We start from the raw sequence: 17,760 nt of genomic DNA on the forward strand, positions 1-17,760 counted from the left end.
CTACTTGACCAAAACAGACATTACGTCCTCTTGGAAGGCAAGTTCTAACATTAATAAAAGAATAGAGAACAGGCTGAATAGGTGTAAGATATGCTAACACAATGGTTATTCAGCTACACAAAAAATAAACATGAACAGTAAAGGTGTCCAGTGTTTATGTAACATAAACAGTTTTTTCATTTATAAGTCGCTCTGGAGTATAAGTCGCAGGAACAGCCAACCTATGAAAAAAAGTGCGACTTATAGTCCAGAAAATACGGTATTTAGCACCATTCTAGCAGTGATACAGAGACTACCATAACAAGGGTGTTTGCTAGTTAATCCTGTACATTAATTGAGGTAATTAATTGTGTTGCAATGATGATGATGTTCATGAATGAGTGTGATTGGTGGAAAATGAGGAAGTGTTGTGTAACTGGTGTGGATAGCGACTGAGAATGTGTTAGAATTGAGCACTTTAACAATAATTACTGTCAATAATTGATGTGTCTGGGCATTGCTACATGTTGGCCCATATTGGTCATTGTATAACATAAAGAGGCGTATATGTTATTTTTAAAACCAAGTGTCTGTGTGGACGTGGCCTGTCTGTAGAAGACACATGCAATTGTGATTGTGTCAGTGTACCTCACCTCCTCCCAGAAGGAGGGGGGAAGGGAACCAAAAGTTTACGTTGGGGAGAGGGGCCCACAGGTGCCAAGCCTAAAGCTTTGGGGGAGTGGGGGTGTGTGGGGGGGTGGGGGAGTGTTGAAGGGAATGAAGCGGGTAGCCAAGTGGATCCATTAGAGGAGGAAAAGAAGTCTGCAGATGATTTTCCTCTGGTGTGTTATTGTGGCAAGATGATGGCCAACACACAGTGTGGATGTGACTGGCGTTGCTTCCTCGTGTGTCAACATGAGGCAGCAAATTAAATTTCATGACAGATGCTTGCTTGCTTGCAGCATGATGATGTATGCTTTCTGCAAAGATGTGTGAATGAGAACATTGTGGAACAATTAAATTCTGTATAAAACAAAATGACAAAACGCAAAGTCCACTGCACTTGAACAAATGTTAAGTTCACTCCTCCTCTCTAAAAGCAAAAGAGCAAGAAGAGAGAGAAAAAAACACATCAGCATATTGTATTTGCTCAGCAGAATTTAATATGAGTGAGCTGGAGGTGCTTTTCTTTTGGGGCCAATTCCCTGGAGACACATCCATCTCTGGGAGATGCTTGGGAGGACAAAAAGGAGGGTGGAGGGGTTTTGTGCCCCCGAGGTCCGGCCCAGGCTCGCTTAAACACACACACATAAGCATGATGGCGCAAAGCAGATATCAACAGTTGCAAACACACACTAGACGTGCACACAGATGCACGTATTCACACATGCACGGTCCTCAGACAGAGACCGCCTTGTCTGACAACAAATACAGACTTGGTCAAACAGAGGGGGAGGGAGCACAGAGAGGGGGGTGAAAGGGATTTGGGTGGGGGGGGCACAGAGGGAAAAAGACATATACTCCAAAGTAAATGCTCTAAAGAGAGAGAGAGAGTGTTTTATTGAAAGAAACATGCTGCATAAAGGAGCTTGAGAGTGTGTGGAGGTTACTTATGTGCTGGTGAGAGAGTAAAATAGAAACAGAGGGCCGAGTGAGAGCAGCTAATGTCCACTGACAGCCTTGTCACAGTCAGGAAACAACATGGAGAGTTGTTTATATGACGACTAGTGGTTGGCTTATGCAACAGCCCGTGCAATATTACTGGACCAGCTTGACGTGCGTCTCCTGGCTTTGAGTCACTTTACATTTCTGCAGGACAGGTGATGATGCCTATTCCTCATAGTTAGTAATGGTAATGGTAATGTTTTCATTTAATTTGAACATGCATCAGATTACAATTGAATGCATCACATAATCAGTTCACAGTTCCACATGTCCAAAAGGAGTAGGAAGAAACAATGCTTATTAAATCCTACCCCTCCATCTGGTACTTTTACAATCAGTAACTGTTACATTTGTTCACTTCCTGCTTTTTAATTTCATTTGAACATGCATCAGATTACAATTGAATGCATCCCATAATCAGTTCACAGTTCCACATGTCCAAAAGGAGTAGGAAGAAGCAACGCTTATTAAATCCTACCCCTCCATCTGGTACTTTTACAATCAGTAACTGTTACATTTGTTCACTTCCTGCTTTCCATAATGCAGTTTAAGGTTGTTTTTTTTAATAATGCACCTCGTACCGAAGTATTCTTTACTGCCCCAGCAACTAAGCAGAAGTATGTTCCTCGTCATGAAAATCCCACCAGAACTGTATTTGTGGGATCAAGTGAAGCACTAATATTCGGTGTGAGTACAGGAGGGGCCATCGAGGCCAAGACCATCATGGTATGAATGGTAATGGTAATAGTAATGGTTTTATTTCATTTGAACATGCATCAGATTACAATTGAATGCATCACATAATCAGTTCACAGTTACACATGTCCAAAAGGAGTAGGAAGAAGCAAAGCTTATTAAATCCTACCCCTCCATCTGGTACTTTTACAATCAGTAACTGTTACATTTGTTCACTTCCTGCTTTCCTAATATGGTTTAAGTTGTTTTTTTTGTTGTTTTTTTGTCACGTACCGAAGTACGAGGTGATATGACCATACAATGACATAATGGGTACCATAGTAACTGTCAATATAGTGATATATATAACACATCATGACTGGTTCAAGACTCTTCATCCTTGTATTTAGCAAACATCAACTGCTTGTATTGTTTCTTGAATTGGCTCATCGTTGTGCATTGTTTGAGGTCCTTACTCAATCCATTCCATAGTTTGATTCCACATACTGAAATGCTTTGGCTTTTTAACGTAGTCCTAGCATATAAGTGTTTCAAATTTTGTTCTTCCCTGAGATCATATTTCTCCTCTCTTGTAGAGAAGAATTGGATGACATTTTTAGCTAATTGGTTGTTTTTAGCCTTATGCATCAGTTCTGTGAAGGGATAAGTCTTGATGGTGGGGAGTGTGCTATACTATGTCAATTCAAAATGTTGCCAAATAAACTAAAAGCAAGAAAGTGTTAAGTACTTAACATGTAAACACACTGAGCAACATTGTGGCCAATAAGTGGTGCTGCTATAATGATTGATGTCTGTACCGCCCAATGGTTCATCAACAGTCCATTAAATTCCGGCTATTAACTGTGCTGGAACGAGGAATTCAAACAGAAACCCAAGTCCTTGCCAAATAGTGGATATGTCCCAACAGTGGATATGTTTGGAATAAGACAAGAAAAATCGTATGACCCACCTTTGATAATATCGTGCTTTTACAGCAGAACCTTGGTTAGCGTTGTTTTTCAGTTCACAAAAACACAATTTTGCCTTGGTTTGCATTCATTTTCTGGTTAGCGTACAATATGGTGTGCATCTTATTTGTCCACTGTGTGAGTCTAATCCTGTTCTTAATGTATTTTTATCACAAATCATCCCTGTTGGCATCCTTAGCCTCCTTAGAAACCAGAAGTCAACTATGTTGTCCATCTATGATGGCATCAATGGGCGACTCTGAAAAATATGAACACAAAACCCATTTTTTTAATGAATGAAACAATTTTGAATGACAAATGATGAATGAAAGGGATATACAAACATTTTATCTTCATTGTTCTTTGATGACATCACTGTTCCCAAAGACATGATGTGGCAGCCCTCTTCAACACCACCTTCTTGTTTTGCCATGAGTTATTATTTGAATTCAATCGTGTTTCTCACCTTTTTTTTCATCCAAATGGTGAAAATTGCAACTTTCTTTGGCTCTATTTTGGATTACTGAGGTGAGAAACACTTGAATTCAAGAAATAACTGATGGCAGAACAGGAAGGTGGAACCATGTCTTCAATTAATGAAAAAGTCACCTTATTTATCCCTTTCATTTTATTTACATTATTCCATATGGGCAAAATAGATTCAGCTAGCGTCTGTTTTGGTTAGAGTTGCACCTTCTGGAACAAATTCATGATGCTAACCAATGTTCCAATGTATATATATCCAAGTTCCTACTGAATTCTCATGAGCAAACAAACATGACTCGTGTCATTAAGGAAATTTGTGTTTTGGTTAGCTGCTTATAGAAGACATGTCATCACTGTAGTGATGATCCCTTAGAGAACCGAGGCAGTTCAACAGCCCTGCTTAGTTCATTTCCTGTTACTTGCACAGGCAATGAGGGATAATAGGTTCCAACGTGATGCTCGCTGCTTTTTATGGTGTGGTCACACAACCCTCTCTAATTGGGCAATCAGATGGAGAACCGTACAGATGGAGAGTCGTCACAGTATATAAAGTCCCCAAACCAAGCACAGTACTCTATTAAATATGAATACTCCAACAAACTGGGATTACACAGAAACAATTCATGTTACAATCATTCGTCCCGCCTCAATCTGAAACTGCAAAAATTACCTCCTATTGTTCCACTCACATCCCCCCCACTCCCACAGCATAGCTCAAATCATAAACACAATCTTCAGTTATTCTGCAAATTGCTGCCTGGCTCATATTTGAACCCCCTGGTGCATGAATGCAGATGCCCATGATACCCATGACCAACCTTATTATACACTTACCCAATTACCTAGTGTAGTAAGGTGAAGGGAGTGGGGGTACGCACACACACACACACATACACACACACACATTCACGGTCCAGGAGGCAACAGGGGTCGTCAAGTGCACAGGGAGTGTGAAAGGATATTGACAAAGTGCATCAAGTTTGTATCCAGGCCTGGCCTCTGCCCAGCTGGCTTTGGACCGCGATGCAGGTGCCACATGAGATCACTAGCCAAACTTGTATACCCCTCAGCGAAACCATATCGCTGTCCGGCTACTGTGAGGCTCCACAACAGGTGCTGTAAGGTTAGGCTGCAGGCATCAACACGCGAGGAAACAGACTGTTATTGTCGGCCTTCCTTCCATCATCTCCTCTTTTTTCGCTCCCCTCCCCTCCTCTCCTCTCCTCTCCTCTCCTCTTCTCTCCTCTCGCCTCTTCTCTTCCCAGCAGCCCCAGGGAGCAATCGAGAGGTCCAACCTGAACGTGTAACCTGAGTGCAACTCTTGTGTATCGTGCAAGGATGTTGAAAAGAGGAGGGGAAAGTGGAGGATGTATTGGACACGGACAGCTTGGCAAAGTGTGTGCGTGTGTGTGTCTTGTATATTCTCAAAGCCATCATTACATCATACATTGATTTGCTCATGGGTTGAAAGAAACCTAAAAATAGTCACTAAATAATACATTTTTTCATATTGTTGTCATCCGCGACTATAAAATAAGACTTTTGTGAACCGAGTGCAAGATACAAGATGAGTGACGTCGAAATTTGGCATGGAAACATATTCTTAGTCTATAATTCATAGAATATATCCAGGAGATTTTTTTTTCACTTACTGTCACCTTGGCACACTTTTCCACCTTTTCTACCTTTTCTCCATGCTCTTGGAGTAACTTCACTTCCTCCTTCTGCTTCAGTCTCTGACCGGATTGTTTTTCACCAGTGAAAAATGTAAATATGTCAACATTCAAGCCCAAATCTAATATAGGTAAGATACCTTTAGGTGTTATTTTGCTTGGCAAAAATAACATTAACATGCGGTTTGGTGTCAAGACCACTTTAAGGCAATAATGTATGTTCTATATATAATTTGTATTTATTTATTTTATATTTAATTATTTATATTATTTATATATACAATTGTATATATATATATATATATATATAAATTTGTATATAATTGTTTTTATAAATTTTATTTTCAATTTTATTATTATTTTATTGTTTTAATATATGTATATATTAAATAAATACATAGAAATATTATCAAAGCATTGCATGCATTTTTTATATATATAAATTTGTATATAAATTTGTATATAAATATATATAATATAATATATTAATTAATTATTTAATTAATTAAATAAATAAATATTATCAAAGCATCGCATGCGAATACAAACTATAATGATATCCTAGCCATTACATTATAGTGTATATTATCAGCAAAACAGCTGAAGGGAGTGGTGGTGGTGGGGGGAGGGGGGGATGTATCTCTGGTCACGTATTGTTCAGGGGAAGCGGGCCGTGTCCAGCCCCAGGGCCTTAGTTTGGGGACCTCTGATGTAGCCTGTTGAATATATGCGTGTAATTATTGTTGTTTCTCACATTATTCTTCGACAATAAAGCGCTTAGCCGATATGTAGTATACAAAAAGCAAATATGCATGCATTACATCAGCCACAATACATTATTTTGCAAACACTGCCAAATTGATAGCAAAACCGACACTGTAGAATTGAGATGATGATATATTGTAATCTGTATGCTTGTTGCTGTAGCTTCTGCGCGTGCACAAAGTGACAGATTGTATTACAATTAAACAAGCCAAACAAGTCGCATTCACAGTCTTTCTACTGTATCTGTGCACAGGAAAACTGTGCAGCCGACTGCATTTCATTATGAGAAATCCAGATGTGTGTGTTGGCTGCCAGGATGTGTTCGCAATGAATGTGTTCAGCTGTGTATGACACCGCTCTTGGCCTCCCTGCACCCAGCTCACACAAATGATGCCTCGGGCAGGACTTAGCGTTCTTTCTCGTTTATTGTGTCTTTCTACCATCTCCGTCCTTTTCACCCTCCTCATCTTACTCACATTTTTTTTTCACCTTCTTGAGTGTGTCACCTCTCATTGTGTTGTCTGATCTTGATCTTTGAACCCCCCCCCCCTCTATTTTGCCCCTCCCATCATGGCGTCGGCTCACCGGGGGAGAAGGTGGGTGACCAGCGTTAGGTCGTCAGAGGGCATGAGGGAGCCGGCTCCAGAAAGTCTACCCCTATACCAACTTTTGCTCTGACACACAGACGCACACGTAGCCTGCATGGCGGGACGGTGGTGTTGACTGTCAACTTCCAAATGAGTCTACTTTGAGTTTCAAAAAGAGTCGGTCAAACACGGCATCAAGTGAGTCATTGTTTTGGAAGTGCAGCACACTTCAAGGTGTTTGCAGTTGTGCGTGCAAGTTGGATTATTGCGATGAACAACTCCAACACGCTTTACTAAATTAAACTTCAAAACTGATGTCTCACAGGGAATACAGTCCAAAACAGAGGAGAGGAATACTTTAATGAGAGCTGGTCTTCTTAAGTGGTGCTGTGACTAATTAGACTAATGACTTGATGCACTGAATAATATATGTGGAGGTGAAAAAGAAGTTTAAATCAACAATTCAGGCCAGAAAAACCAAACAGAAGAGGCCTTCATCAAACAACACTGTTGCATCAATGATATGAAGGAGGATACGTAGTAGTAGTAGTAGTAGTAGTAGTAGTACTACAAGTCAGTGAATGTTACCTACTACAGCTGGATGAGTCAACAGAAGGCACCATTCTTTTCCCCCCCAAAAGTATATAAGTATATAATTAAATATAATATTAATATAACATAAAATTAATAAAAAATATAATTAAATATAATATTAATATAATATAAATTAATTAAAAATATAATTAAATATAATATTAATATAATATGAAATTAATTAAAAATCTATTAAAAAATATAAAATAAATTTAAAATATAAATATAAAATTTAAAATATAAAATTAAATTAAATAACAATTAATTTAATATACATAACAAGTGTGAGTAACGTGAGATTTAAGTGTTTAGGTTTTTTTTTTTTTACTTCTCTTTGTAGCATGAGTTTGCATTGTTTCTGTCTTTGTTGACTTAAAGAAACTCTGCTGATGGGATAGTTGTGTCATTCTGCCCTCTATTCAACAAAACATGTCATTGCAAGCAGTTGAAACGACATTTTGGTGGACTTTTGTGCAAAGTGACCCAAATCCAGGTTTAACACTTTCACCCTTGCAACATAAAACGATATTACGGTTTCCTCTCGCAGTTGGAAAGCAAAGCAACATGATGTTCAACAGGTTAGATAATGTTTGGAGGAGACTCTATGGACTGTGACCCCAGCCAGACAGGTCAGTTGTCATGGTTGTTGTTGGGTTGCACTGAATCAGATCAGACACAGCCGTCTAGACAAAGAGCAGACCCCTTCCTAGTATTGTTTGTTATTGGTTAGCGGGGAGAGAAAAACAGGAAGAGTGTGACTAAAAGCCGGTAAAAAAAAACATGGCCCGTGAGAAATGAAGGCTTCCTTCCTTCTTAATGTTGCTTCTCATGTGATTTCAGTTGCAAGCGCAAAGAAGTATGATCGTTTTTTTGGGTTTTGTTTTGGGTTGTTGTTTTTTTACTTGTGTGATGAAATAAAAATGAAGCATACTAAAATGACATCTTACCTGCACTTCCTCAATTCAGCCACAGGATAGCAGCACTGCATCATATAGTGTACCAATCAACCAGGCCACGTTATCTAAATCAGTTTCCTTCAAAACTTTTTTTTAATGCTACTTAGCTTAAAGAAGTGATTTTCAACCACTCTGCCGCGGCAGTACGAATTATCCAATATTTATTTTCAATTAGCATTTATTAGTCATTAATTTCATTCATTTTCTACGCTTATCCTCATTTTCTGTAAATATTACGGCATTTTCGAGTATCCATGGTGTAAAGACTGGCAGAGCAACGTAATTTTCGTCCGTGTGGCAACACGTATCTGATTGCCATCGTTCCTCCATGCACGTGAGGTGGTCAGTGGTGTGCAGCAAGATTTTTCCAATGTAAAAAAAAGGGCTCAAAAAAGGTTGAAAAACTGCCTTAAATAATATAATATTAATACTTTTTCCTAACATTTCCGATGTTCTAAATGTATCGTTAATTACAATGTGTGATAGTTGCTTCTTAAGATAAAAAGATGCTTGAGGGTAAAAGTCAGTAAGCTCTAACCACTGAATCAACAAATCACAGCTGGAAAGTGTTTTGAGCTGCAATTGAACATTTCCTCTTTCCTCAACTGTGGAAAACAAAGTTCCAGAACTTGAAGTTCAGGTGCGGAGATGTTCCAACAAAAATTATCTTTGACAAATTGAAATTGCATGAGTATAGTATTCTCTGTATTGTCCGGTTGTTTTATAATTTCATAATGGAAGTCGGGCGGCACGGTGGACGAGTGGTTAGCGCACAGACCTCACAGCTAGGAGACCAGGGTTCAATTCCACCCTCGGCCATCTGTGTGTGGAGTTTGCATGTTCTCCCCGTGTATGTGTGGGTTTTCTCCGGGTACTCCGGTTTCCTCCCACATTCCAAAAACATGCTAGGTTAATTGGCGAGTCCAAATTGTCCATAGGTATGAATGTGAGTGTGAATGGTTGTTTGTCTATATGTGCCCTGTGATTGGCTGGCGACCAGTCCAGGGTGTACCCTGCCTCTCGCCCGAAGACAGCTGGGATAGGCTCCAGCACCCCCGCGACCCTCGTGAGGAAAAGCGGTAGAAAATGAATGAATGAATGAATGATAATGGCTGTCGATCACTACCAGCCTCACAGGAAGTGACATCTGAAATGATTTACATCTCTGAAGTGTGTGTTACAAAGTGTATGGTACGGTGGCACAGGCAGAGCAACGTCCAAACGCTCTAAATACAGGAATGATCCACAAAGGACCCCACTTTTGACCTCCATGTGACTACAAGCAGGCGCATGCCGCCAACTAACAACGTCAACTCACTTCTTGGCCTTAGTAAAAGGTGAAAGAGCCCAAACATTTCTGACATTCCTGCTGCTGCCGCCAGTCCTTCCCCTCACAAAGACAGGGGTGAATCCCTGTCCCAGACATAACATTAAGCACTGATCATTTTCCCCTCACAAGGTGGTTGTTTCGCCTCAGCGCTTGAGTTAGTAGCACTGTAATTATGTCAAGTTTACAGCTGAAACACAGGTTGTGGCATTCCTCCGCCAGCTGGAAGTCCGCCTGTAAATCTGGCACCTTCTAACCGAAGAGCCGAGAGAAACCGCTAGAACCATGTATGTAAACACACAGGTGGAAGGTTAGACACGGACAGACCACTGTTGACATTTTACTGAAGTGGATGGAATATATTCTTGTAATGTGACCTTAAAATTAAATCATTTTGATTGGACACCAGCTGATAGAAGCAGAATAGTGTTTCTGTTCCTGCTATTGAGACACTGCAACATCTATTTTAAGTCTTGAAAATATATTAGGGGACCAGCCTGGACACCACTTTGGCACTTGGTCGGATCATGTTATTAAAATGCAGTTTTGCTATGTTAGTACAATAAATTCATACATGTCTTTTTGTCATTACTGCACCGATCCAATATCTGAACCAGGAGATTACACCAGACAGATGTCTTTATGGTTCCAATCCACTGAGGAATTCATCGTCATCACATAGATTAACAGATTAAAGACTCTGAGAGGCGCACTTTAAGATGGGGTGAGCAAGTAGGCCACTTCTAAATGTCAGTTATAAGGTTATAACGCAGGGGTCTCAAACACGCGGCTCGCGGGCCAAATGTGGCCCGCAGGACACTAGTTTGAAGCCCCCGCCTTGATATCAAAGTTTAATGTTAGTGCGGCCCGCACAAGTTTGATATGGATGCTGTATGGTATCATGTACCCAGAAAAAATAAATAACTGTTAATAGTTATCCTCCCTATCCGTGTGGAAGTGGTCAGTTTTTGGCTATGTAAGTTGAAAGGAAATAACTTGAAGGCTACCGTTTAGGTCGCTAGTTCTCTAGTTTGCGAGTTAGCATGTGTCTCAAGACCCTGCAGTTGCGCAATATGTTGTAAAATAAAAAGAGTATAAATGTGACTATAGTCGTGTTTTGTCATGTCTACAGGGCTCTAATAATGCTTTGTTCATTTTAATCTGAAAAAAATAATTTGTCTACCCACCAACTATATGTGGTTTCTTAAGTTTTTATTATTTGTAGTTTTATTATTATTATTATATTTATTTATTACTGATTGATTGATTTTCTTTATTCTTGATTTGTTTATTTATTTTTCATCTTATTTTGTGCAGAAAAATAAAAATAAAAATATTTGAGAACAGTAGCCCCCAGGTAAATTGAGTTTGAGACCCCTGTTATAACGTCTTATTTCACTATATTCCTTGTCCACTGACCACTAGGGGGTGGGAGTTCCAATTACTGTAGTCACTTCCTGTTTTACTTGACAATTACTTACCTCATTTGAATGTTTGTTTAACTTCCTGCCTTTGTGTGTTTTCCCGCCACTTTCTGTGCTGACCAGATGATAACAGGCATCTTTTTCTTTGTGGTTTTGTGATGTATTTGTAGAATAGCTTAAATAGCTTTTTACTGTATAGGTTTTAAAGACAAGGCAAAGTTCCAAGCAAAGTATTAGTAACGACTAATATTAGTGTGAATTTTTTACTATAATTGTGTTCCTTTTGTCGTTATTCTCATCAATGGATTGTGTTTGTAGACACAGGATTTATGCCAGGGAGTTTCAGGCTGAGTCATAACGACTCCAAGTGCCTGTCAGTCCTAAAAATATGTCACATTACAGCAGCTGGTCATAGAAAATGTTAGACAGCGAACTTATGTGAGCTCATTGCTGCCTCATTAAGGATTTTACTCACAAATTCACACCTTGTTGGAGGATAACACCTTGTTGGTCGCCAGCCAATCACAGGGCACATACGTATAGACCAGGGGTCGGCAACCTTTACTATGAAAAGAGCCATTTCACCCACTTGCCCACTAAAGAAAAATAGCCTGGAGCCGCAAAACGTTGTATGTTTAAAACAACATTGGAGGGAAAAAAAAAAGACGAGTTGGAGTACTCTTGCTAGTACTGGAGATAAACTTTTGTTTTTAAATGAGCTCTAATTTATTTTTTAGAATCGTCAAATAACTCATTAATAATAATTAATAACTCAAATAACTCAAAGTATTACTCATTTCCCTTCATGTTAACCTGTCAGAGAGAACTGGATAGCATCCTGTCTGCTCATTCAGTCACCAGTCAGAACTCAGTCAGGATGCATTCATGGTCTCACACAAAGTTGGATTTTTGTAAACTCATAACAAAGACGTGCATTTTCACCACACGGGTGCTAAAAAATATTCAAGCATTGCAAAGGGAGCCGCAACAAAGAGGCTGGAGAGCCACATGCGGCTCTGGAGCCGCGGGTTGCTGACCCCTGGTATAGACAAACAACCATTCACACTCACATTCATACCTATGGACAATTTGGAGTCGCCAATTTACCTAGCATGTTTTTGGAATGTGGGAGGAAACTGGAGTACCCGGAGAAAACCCACGCATGCACGCATGCCGCCCACCACATCAAATTATGTAATTTAATTTTACAGTTTTGCTATTGTTTTTTTAACTAAATAAGACATACAACTTGCAAGTCATGTTGCCAGTTTGTATGTTAAACGTTGAAATACTTAGAAAGCAACTACCGGGCCGGATTCAAACACTTGGTGGGCCGCATGTGGCCCCGGGGCCGTAGTTTGCGCACCCCTGTGCTACAATAACACAGCAAACTTTGTTTTACTGATGATGTTGACTTATCATTGCTTTAGCCATATTGTACTGAGCAGCCAGGACTATCTGGTTATTATGAGTCTATGGTTATCATCACACTTTTTCTTTTTGCCTGTGTTGGCGTTAGAAAGTCGAATATTTTTATATTTTTATATTTTTATATTTTTATATTTTTATATTTTTATATTTTTATATTTTTATATTTTTATATTTTTATATTTTTATATTTTTATATTTTTATATTTTTATATTTTTATATTTTTATATTTTTATATTTTTATATTTTTATATTTTTATATTTTTATATTTTTATATTTTTATATTTTTATATTTTTATATTTTATTTATCTCCAAAAAAGTGAGCACAATTTAGATTTCTGTCAGCTGTCAGTATGTCCCCGCACCTCCCTTTGTCATCACTCCTCGGCCTGGCTCTGCAAAGCGTGGCTCAGCCCAACACTTGGAATCAAACATCGCAAGCCACATGCTTGGTGAGCCAACCCTGAGCGACTTGGTAATCAGGTGTGTCGCACACCGCCCACTAAACATGCCCTTAACACATCACAGTGCACTCCACATTCAGCCAAGTGTCACCCTGCCACTGCCAGTTAGTCCTGCACCGCCCCATCATTCGCACCCAGAGACACCTCCTCGGCACCAGCCTGACGCCTCCACACCATGGAGGTGTACGGTAAATCAGCACTCACTAACAACAGGACCAAGAGAGCTGGGTCACCTAATCTCCATCACATGGACTCATGATTGTGGACCACCTGAAACTGTTTTCACGAGCCTGGATCCCATTCAACACACAAGGGGAGCTGATCGTTGGAGAGAGTGAACCTGGCGCCCTCACACTGCTTTATTTTTCCCAGAGTTCTGTGACTCACAACATCATTAGCACATGCACACTACAGTTATTGAGAACATGCTAACGCCCTGCTCGACCCCACCTTTTCCTTGTAATGCTTCGCTCCAGTCTGACACATCTCTGTCAAGATGACGCTTGTTGTGATGACTTTTTCGTTTGAACTTTAACACCAATGTCAACGAGAGTTCCGTCACGTTATTGTATTGCCGGCTACCGCCCCTCGGAGGGACAAACAAGAAGTACACAGAGAGACAAAAAGGGACAGGCGTCATGACCTTTCTGTTGGCTAAACATAAACCCGGGATGAAGGGCCTCTTAGATTAGCCAGCTGGCCCCCCATCTCATCAGCAAATAGGTCAACAATCTCTGCATGTCACAGGAAACAGAGGCTCTCCAAGTTCTACATCTGATGTGTCGTCAACCATCAGCGGGCGTCTGGCCGCCTGGTCGGAGAGGTGGCCGGTGTGACTGAGATTGAAGGAGGGATGCGGGAAAGGAGAGACGGAGCGCCAGAGGACAAGAGCTGGGTTGTGTAGCGAGGAGCTGATTATGCTGGCAGCGGCCGAGCTTTCCTGGATGTTATGTTTGTGTTGGAGCGGATGGCTCCAGGCAGATGTTCAAATAAAGGTGCTGTCATGTGTTGACGCTTATATTCACAATGACCTCACATTGAGGACTCGGAGCAACTATTTTATTACATCAATTGAAGGGACAATACTATAAAAATGAAACCTGGATATACATTAGAGTAGTCCGTGTATAGCTTGTATAACTGTGGTTTTACTATTTTACTATTATAAATCAACACAACACACTGGTGGTGATGCCGATGCCCCACATGGACAGCAAGGCACATGTCATCTTGGAGGGGTGTCTCCCATTCCATGATTCCGAATGTTACAGGGCATGTCCCACTCACATTCATACCTATGGACAATTTGGAGTTGCCAATTGACCTAGCATGTTTTTGGAATGTGGGAGCAAACTGGAGAATGCATGGGGGAGACTATGCAAACTCCACACAGAGATGCCCGAGCAGGGAATCGAACTTGCGTCTCCTAGCTTTGTGGCCTGCACGCTAACCACAATTATAACCATAGCCCTCAATTATATTCATTCATTCGTTTTCTACCACTTATCCTCACGAGGGTAGCGGGCATGCTGGAGCCTATCCCAGCTGTCTTCGGGCCAGAGGCGGGGTACACCCTGGACTGGTGGCCAGCCAATCACAGGGCACATATAGACAAACAACCATTCACACTCACATTCATACCTATGGACAATTTGGAGTCGCCAATTAACCTAGCATGTTTTTGGAATGTGGGAGAAAACCGGAGAAAACCACAGCATGCATGGGGGAGACTATGCAAACTCCACACAGAGATGCCCGAGCGGGGAATCGAACTCTTAGCTTTGTGGCCGGCACGCTAACCACAATTATAACCACAGCCCTCAATTATATTCATTCATTCATGTATTTTCTCCCGCTTATCCTCATGAGGAGAACATGCAAACTCCACACAGAGATGGCCGAGGATGAGATTGAACTTAGGTCTCCTAGCTGTGAGGTCTGCACGCTAACCACTAGTCCGCCGTGCAGCCCCCCCCTCAATTATATATTGATTTAAATGTGTCCTTTTTAATACCGTTATATACAATTAGCTTTGAAATGAAGTGGTTCCACTTTCTCATCGTGAGGAGTTCATGAGAAAAACAGTGTTTGATGGCACTGATGCAATCAACGTCCCACAGATGTGCCCACATACACACCATCCATCCGCCAATGTAAGCACACACACACATACAGCTTCAGCAAACAACCGGCAACCTTTCACGGTGCCAAAGCCACCTGCATACACAGTCGGACACCAACAAACACAAATAAGGTCACCGTGGAGCATAAAAGGCGGCAACGCTGCGGAGTGATAAGGTCCTGGCAGCGTCTGCCATGTTTGACTGCACGGCTTTGACAGATTTATGGCTTTGTTGGGGAACACAGATAAAGAACAATTTGGCAGCTAGTGACAAAAGATGGAGGACAGGAAGTGACCAATGTAGGCTCAACTGCACACATACAGTGAAACACAGCAAAGTGAAATATGGTCTTTGTTTTAAAAATGATTGGAATAATAAAAAAAATACATTTAGAATATTAATATTTATTTTATGTTATCATTATTTGTATTTTATTTTTCACGATGAGTCTTTTAGCATCAATCTGAAACCAAGTAATGTAAACACAGGCTTGAATACTGGAACCTATTCAATTGTTAATTGAATGGTTGTTTGATTTTTACCTTTAATTAGTTCATCATTAATACTCATGTGAGTGTGAATCGTTGTTTGTCTATATGTGCCCTGTGATTGGCTGGTGACCAGTCGAGGTGTACCCCACCTCTCACCCGAAAACAGCTGGGATAGGCTCCAGCACCCCCTGCAACCCTGGTGAGGATAAGCTGTAGAATATGAATGAATTAATGAATTATAATCACAATTAAACTGGATTTTAGCCTAACAAAAATAATAATTCATTCATTCATTTTCTACCGCTTTTTCCTCACAAGGGTGCTGGAGCCTATCCCAGCTGTCTTTGAACGAGAGGCGGGGTACACCCTGGACTGGTGGCCAGCCAATCACAGCGCACATATAGACAAACAACCATTCACACTCATATTCATACCTATGGACAATTTGGAGTCGCCAATTAACCTAGCATGTTTTTGGAATGTGGGAGGAAACCGGAGTACCCGGAGAAAACCCACGTATGCACGGGGAGAACATGCAAACTCCACACAGAGATGGTTGAGGGTGGAAAAAATAATAATTATTAACAAAATTATGTAACAAAATCTAAATACAACAATGTAAAAACAATTCCACAATATCAGTAATTAATACAATTATTCCCTCATTCCCATTTTTATTATATTGAGCCAAATAAATGCAATAGTACAAAATTACTGAACAAAATGTACAATTGGTTCTATGCAGCCAAAGGTCAAGGTCATCAGGTCATGTTTATTTATAAAGCACATTTAAAACAAATGCCATGCTGCCCAAAAGTACTGCTCAGGATGAAGAAACCTGCCCAATAAAGTACGTACTTTGAGATACCTCATGGTTTAAGATTTATGTTAACGGAATGTTAATACAGTAAAATAAATCCTATTAATATTAATGTAAACATGGACACTGCAGTCATATTTTCTGAGCATGCCACACTAGTTGCACATGTATGCTTTCTTCCAGTTCTCCAGACCCTGACTGAAAACCACTTACAGTAAAGCTGCACCATTGCGTAACCACGAGGTTTCTTTCCGCCAGTCCCTCCCCTGTGCTTTGGCTCCTTGTGACTGGTCGGTGCGGGTGTCAATCAGGGGAGGGGGTGCACCGCTAATTTCTAAATGCCTGCTGTGTGTCAATTTGGGTCTCAGATTGCGTTATGGTGTGAGGCTGTCAGCGGCGGCAAGTAAGCAGTAGGTCGCAATCAAGCTTTAGGATTCCTTTCATCACATGAGCCACTCGGGACTTTACATTTGGCCAACCATCTTGGATCGTGGGTGCCACTAAAGTGGCTTGGTGAGAGAACATCGACATTGAACTTTATAGGGGACTTTCTAACTTTTTTGCAGTGAGTGCTTTAGTCTTTGCTAATCGATTATCTGCGTGTAATTGAACACTTTTTTTAAAATATATAAAAAAAATGTTCGGCAAGTGTCCAGTTTTCCTGTCGGTCGTGTTTTGCGTGGTCCGGGCGCTCATAGCTGACGAGTGCACGCCGTGCCATCTCCGGACTTGTCCCGCCAAGACAACACAAGCCTGCGACGGTGGCCGGACGCTGGCCAAGGATCCATGCGGATGCTGTGAGCACTGTTCCCGGCTGGAGTGGGAGCCGTGCGGTGGGCAGGACTGGAGCCTTGGCTACTGTGCTCTGGGACTGACGTGCGCCTCCTTTAACGCGACAGGAGCTGCCATCATCCCGGAAATTGGTGTTTGTAAAGGTGAGTGGGTTATTTTGTAAATAGTGCTGATCATATGTTCCAGGGAATTGCTTGTCATTGGGGTGGTATCTGTAAAGCTGTTGGACAACATGGCTTTTATTCAATGGATGTGACTATTTTAGCCTTGGGAAATGTGTATCAAGTTACCTTGGAGTCAAAGTATTAACAATACAGTACAGTACATTCCCTAGGTAAGTACTCTGCTTTGGTCATATCATTTTAGAATGTTTAAACACACGTCTCCCTTTTGACCTGCAGAAAGTACAAAAACCGGTAATTTACAGTAGTTATTGTTGTATTTGTGAGAGTAAAATGACTTCTAAGTACACCAGCAGAAAACTGTCAATGTGCAGAGTTACAGTTCCCTTCTTTCCTTGAAATGTGATATTTTTATACC

At 40.7% G+C, this 17,760-nt stretch overlaps 1 protein-coding gene across 1 annotated transcript in view; it reads left to right on the forward strand.

Moving 5' to 3' along the window:
• The first annotated feature begins 16,767 nt into the window (after positions 1-16,767).
• The window catches only part of crim1 (cysteine rich transmembrane BMP regulator 1 (chordin-like)), a 37,023-nt gene continuing 36,030 nt past the window's right edge, over positions 16,768-17,760 (forward strand). The window contains exon 1 of the mRNA XM_058090280.1: positions 16,768-17,363. Within this exon, the coding sequence (XP_057946263.1) occupies positions 17,066-17,363 (298 nt within the window). The 5' untranslated portion in view covers positions 16,768-17,065. The remainder of the gene's footprint in view (positions 17,364-17,760) is intronic.

Source organism: Doryrhamphus excisus, chromosome 13, assembly GCF_030265055.1.
Source record: "Doryrhamphus excisus isolate RoL2022-K1 chromosome 13, RoL_Dexc_1.0, whole genome shotgun sequence".
Classification (NCBI taxonomy): domain Eukaryota; kingdom Metazoa; phylum Chordata; class Actinopteri; order Syngnathiformes; family Syngnathidae; genus Doryrhamphus; species Doryrhamphus excisus.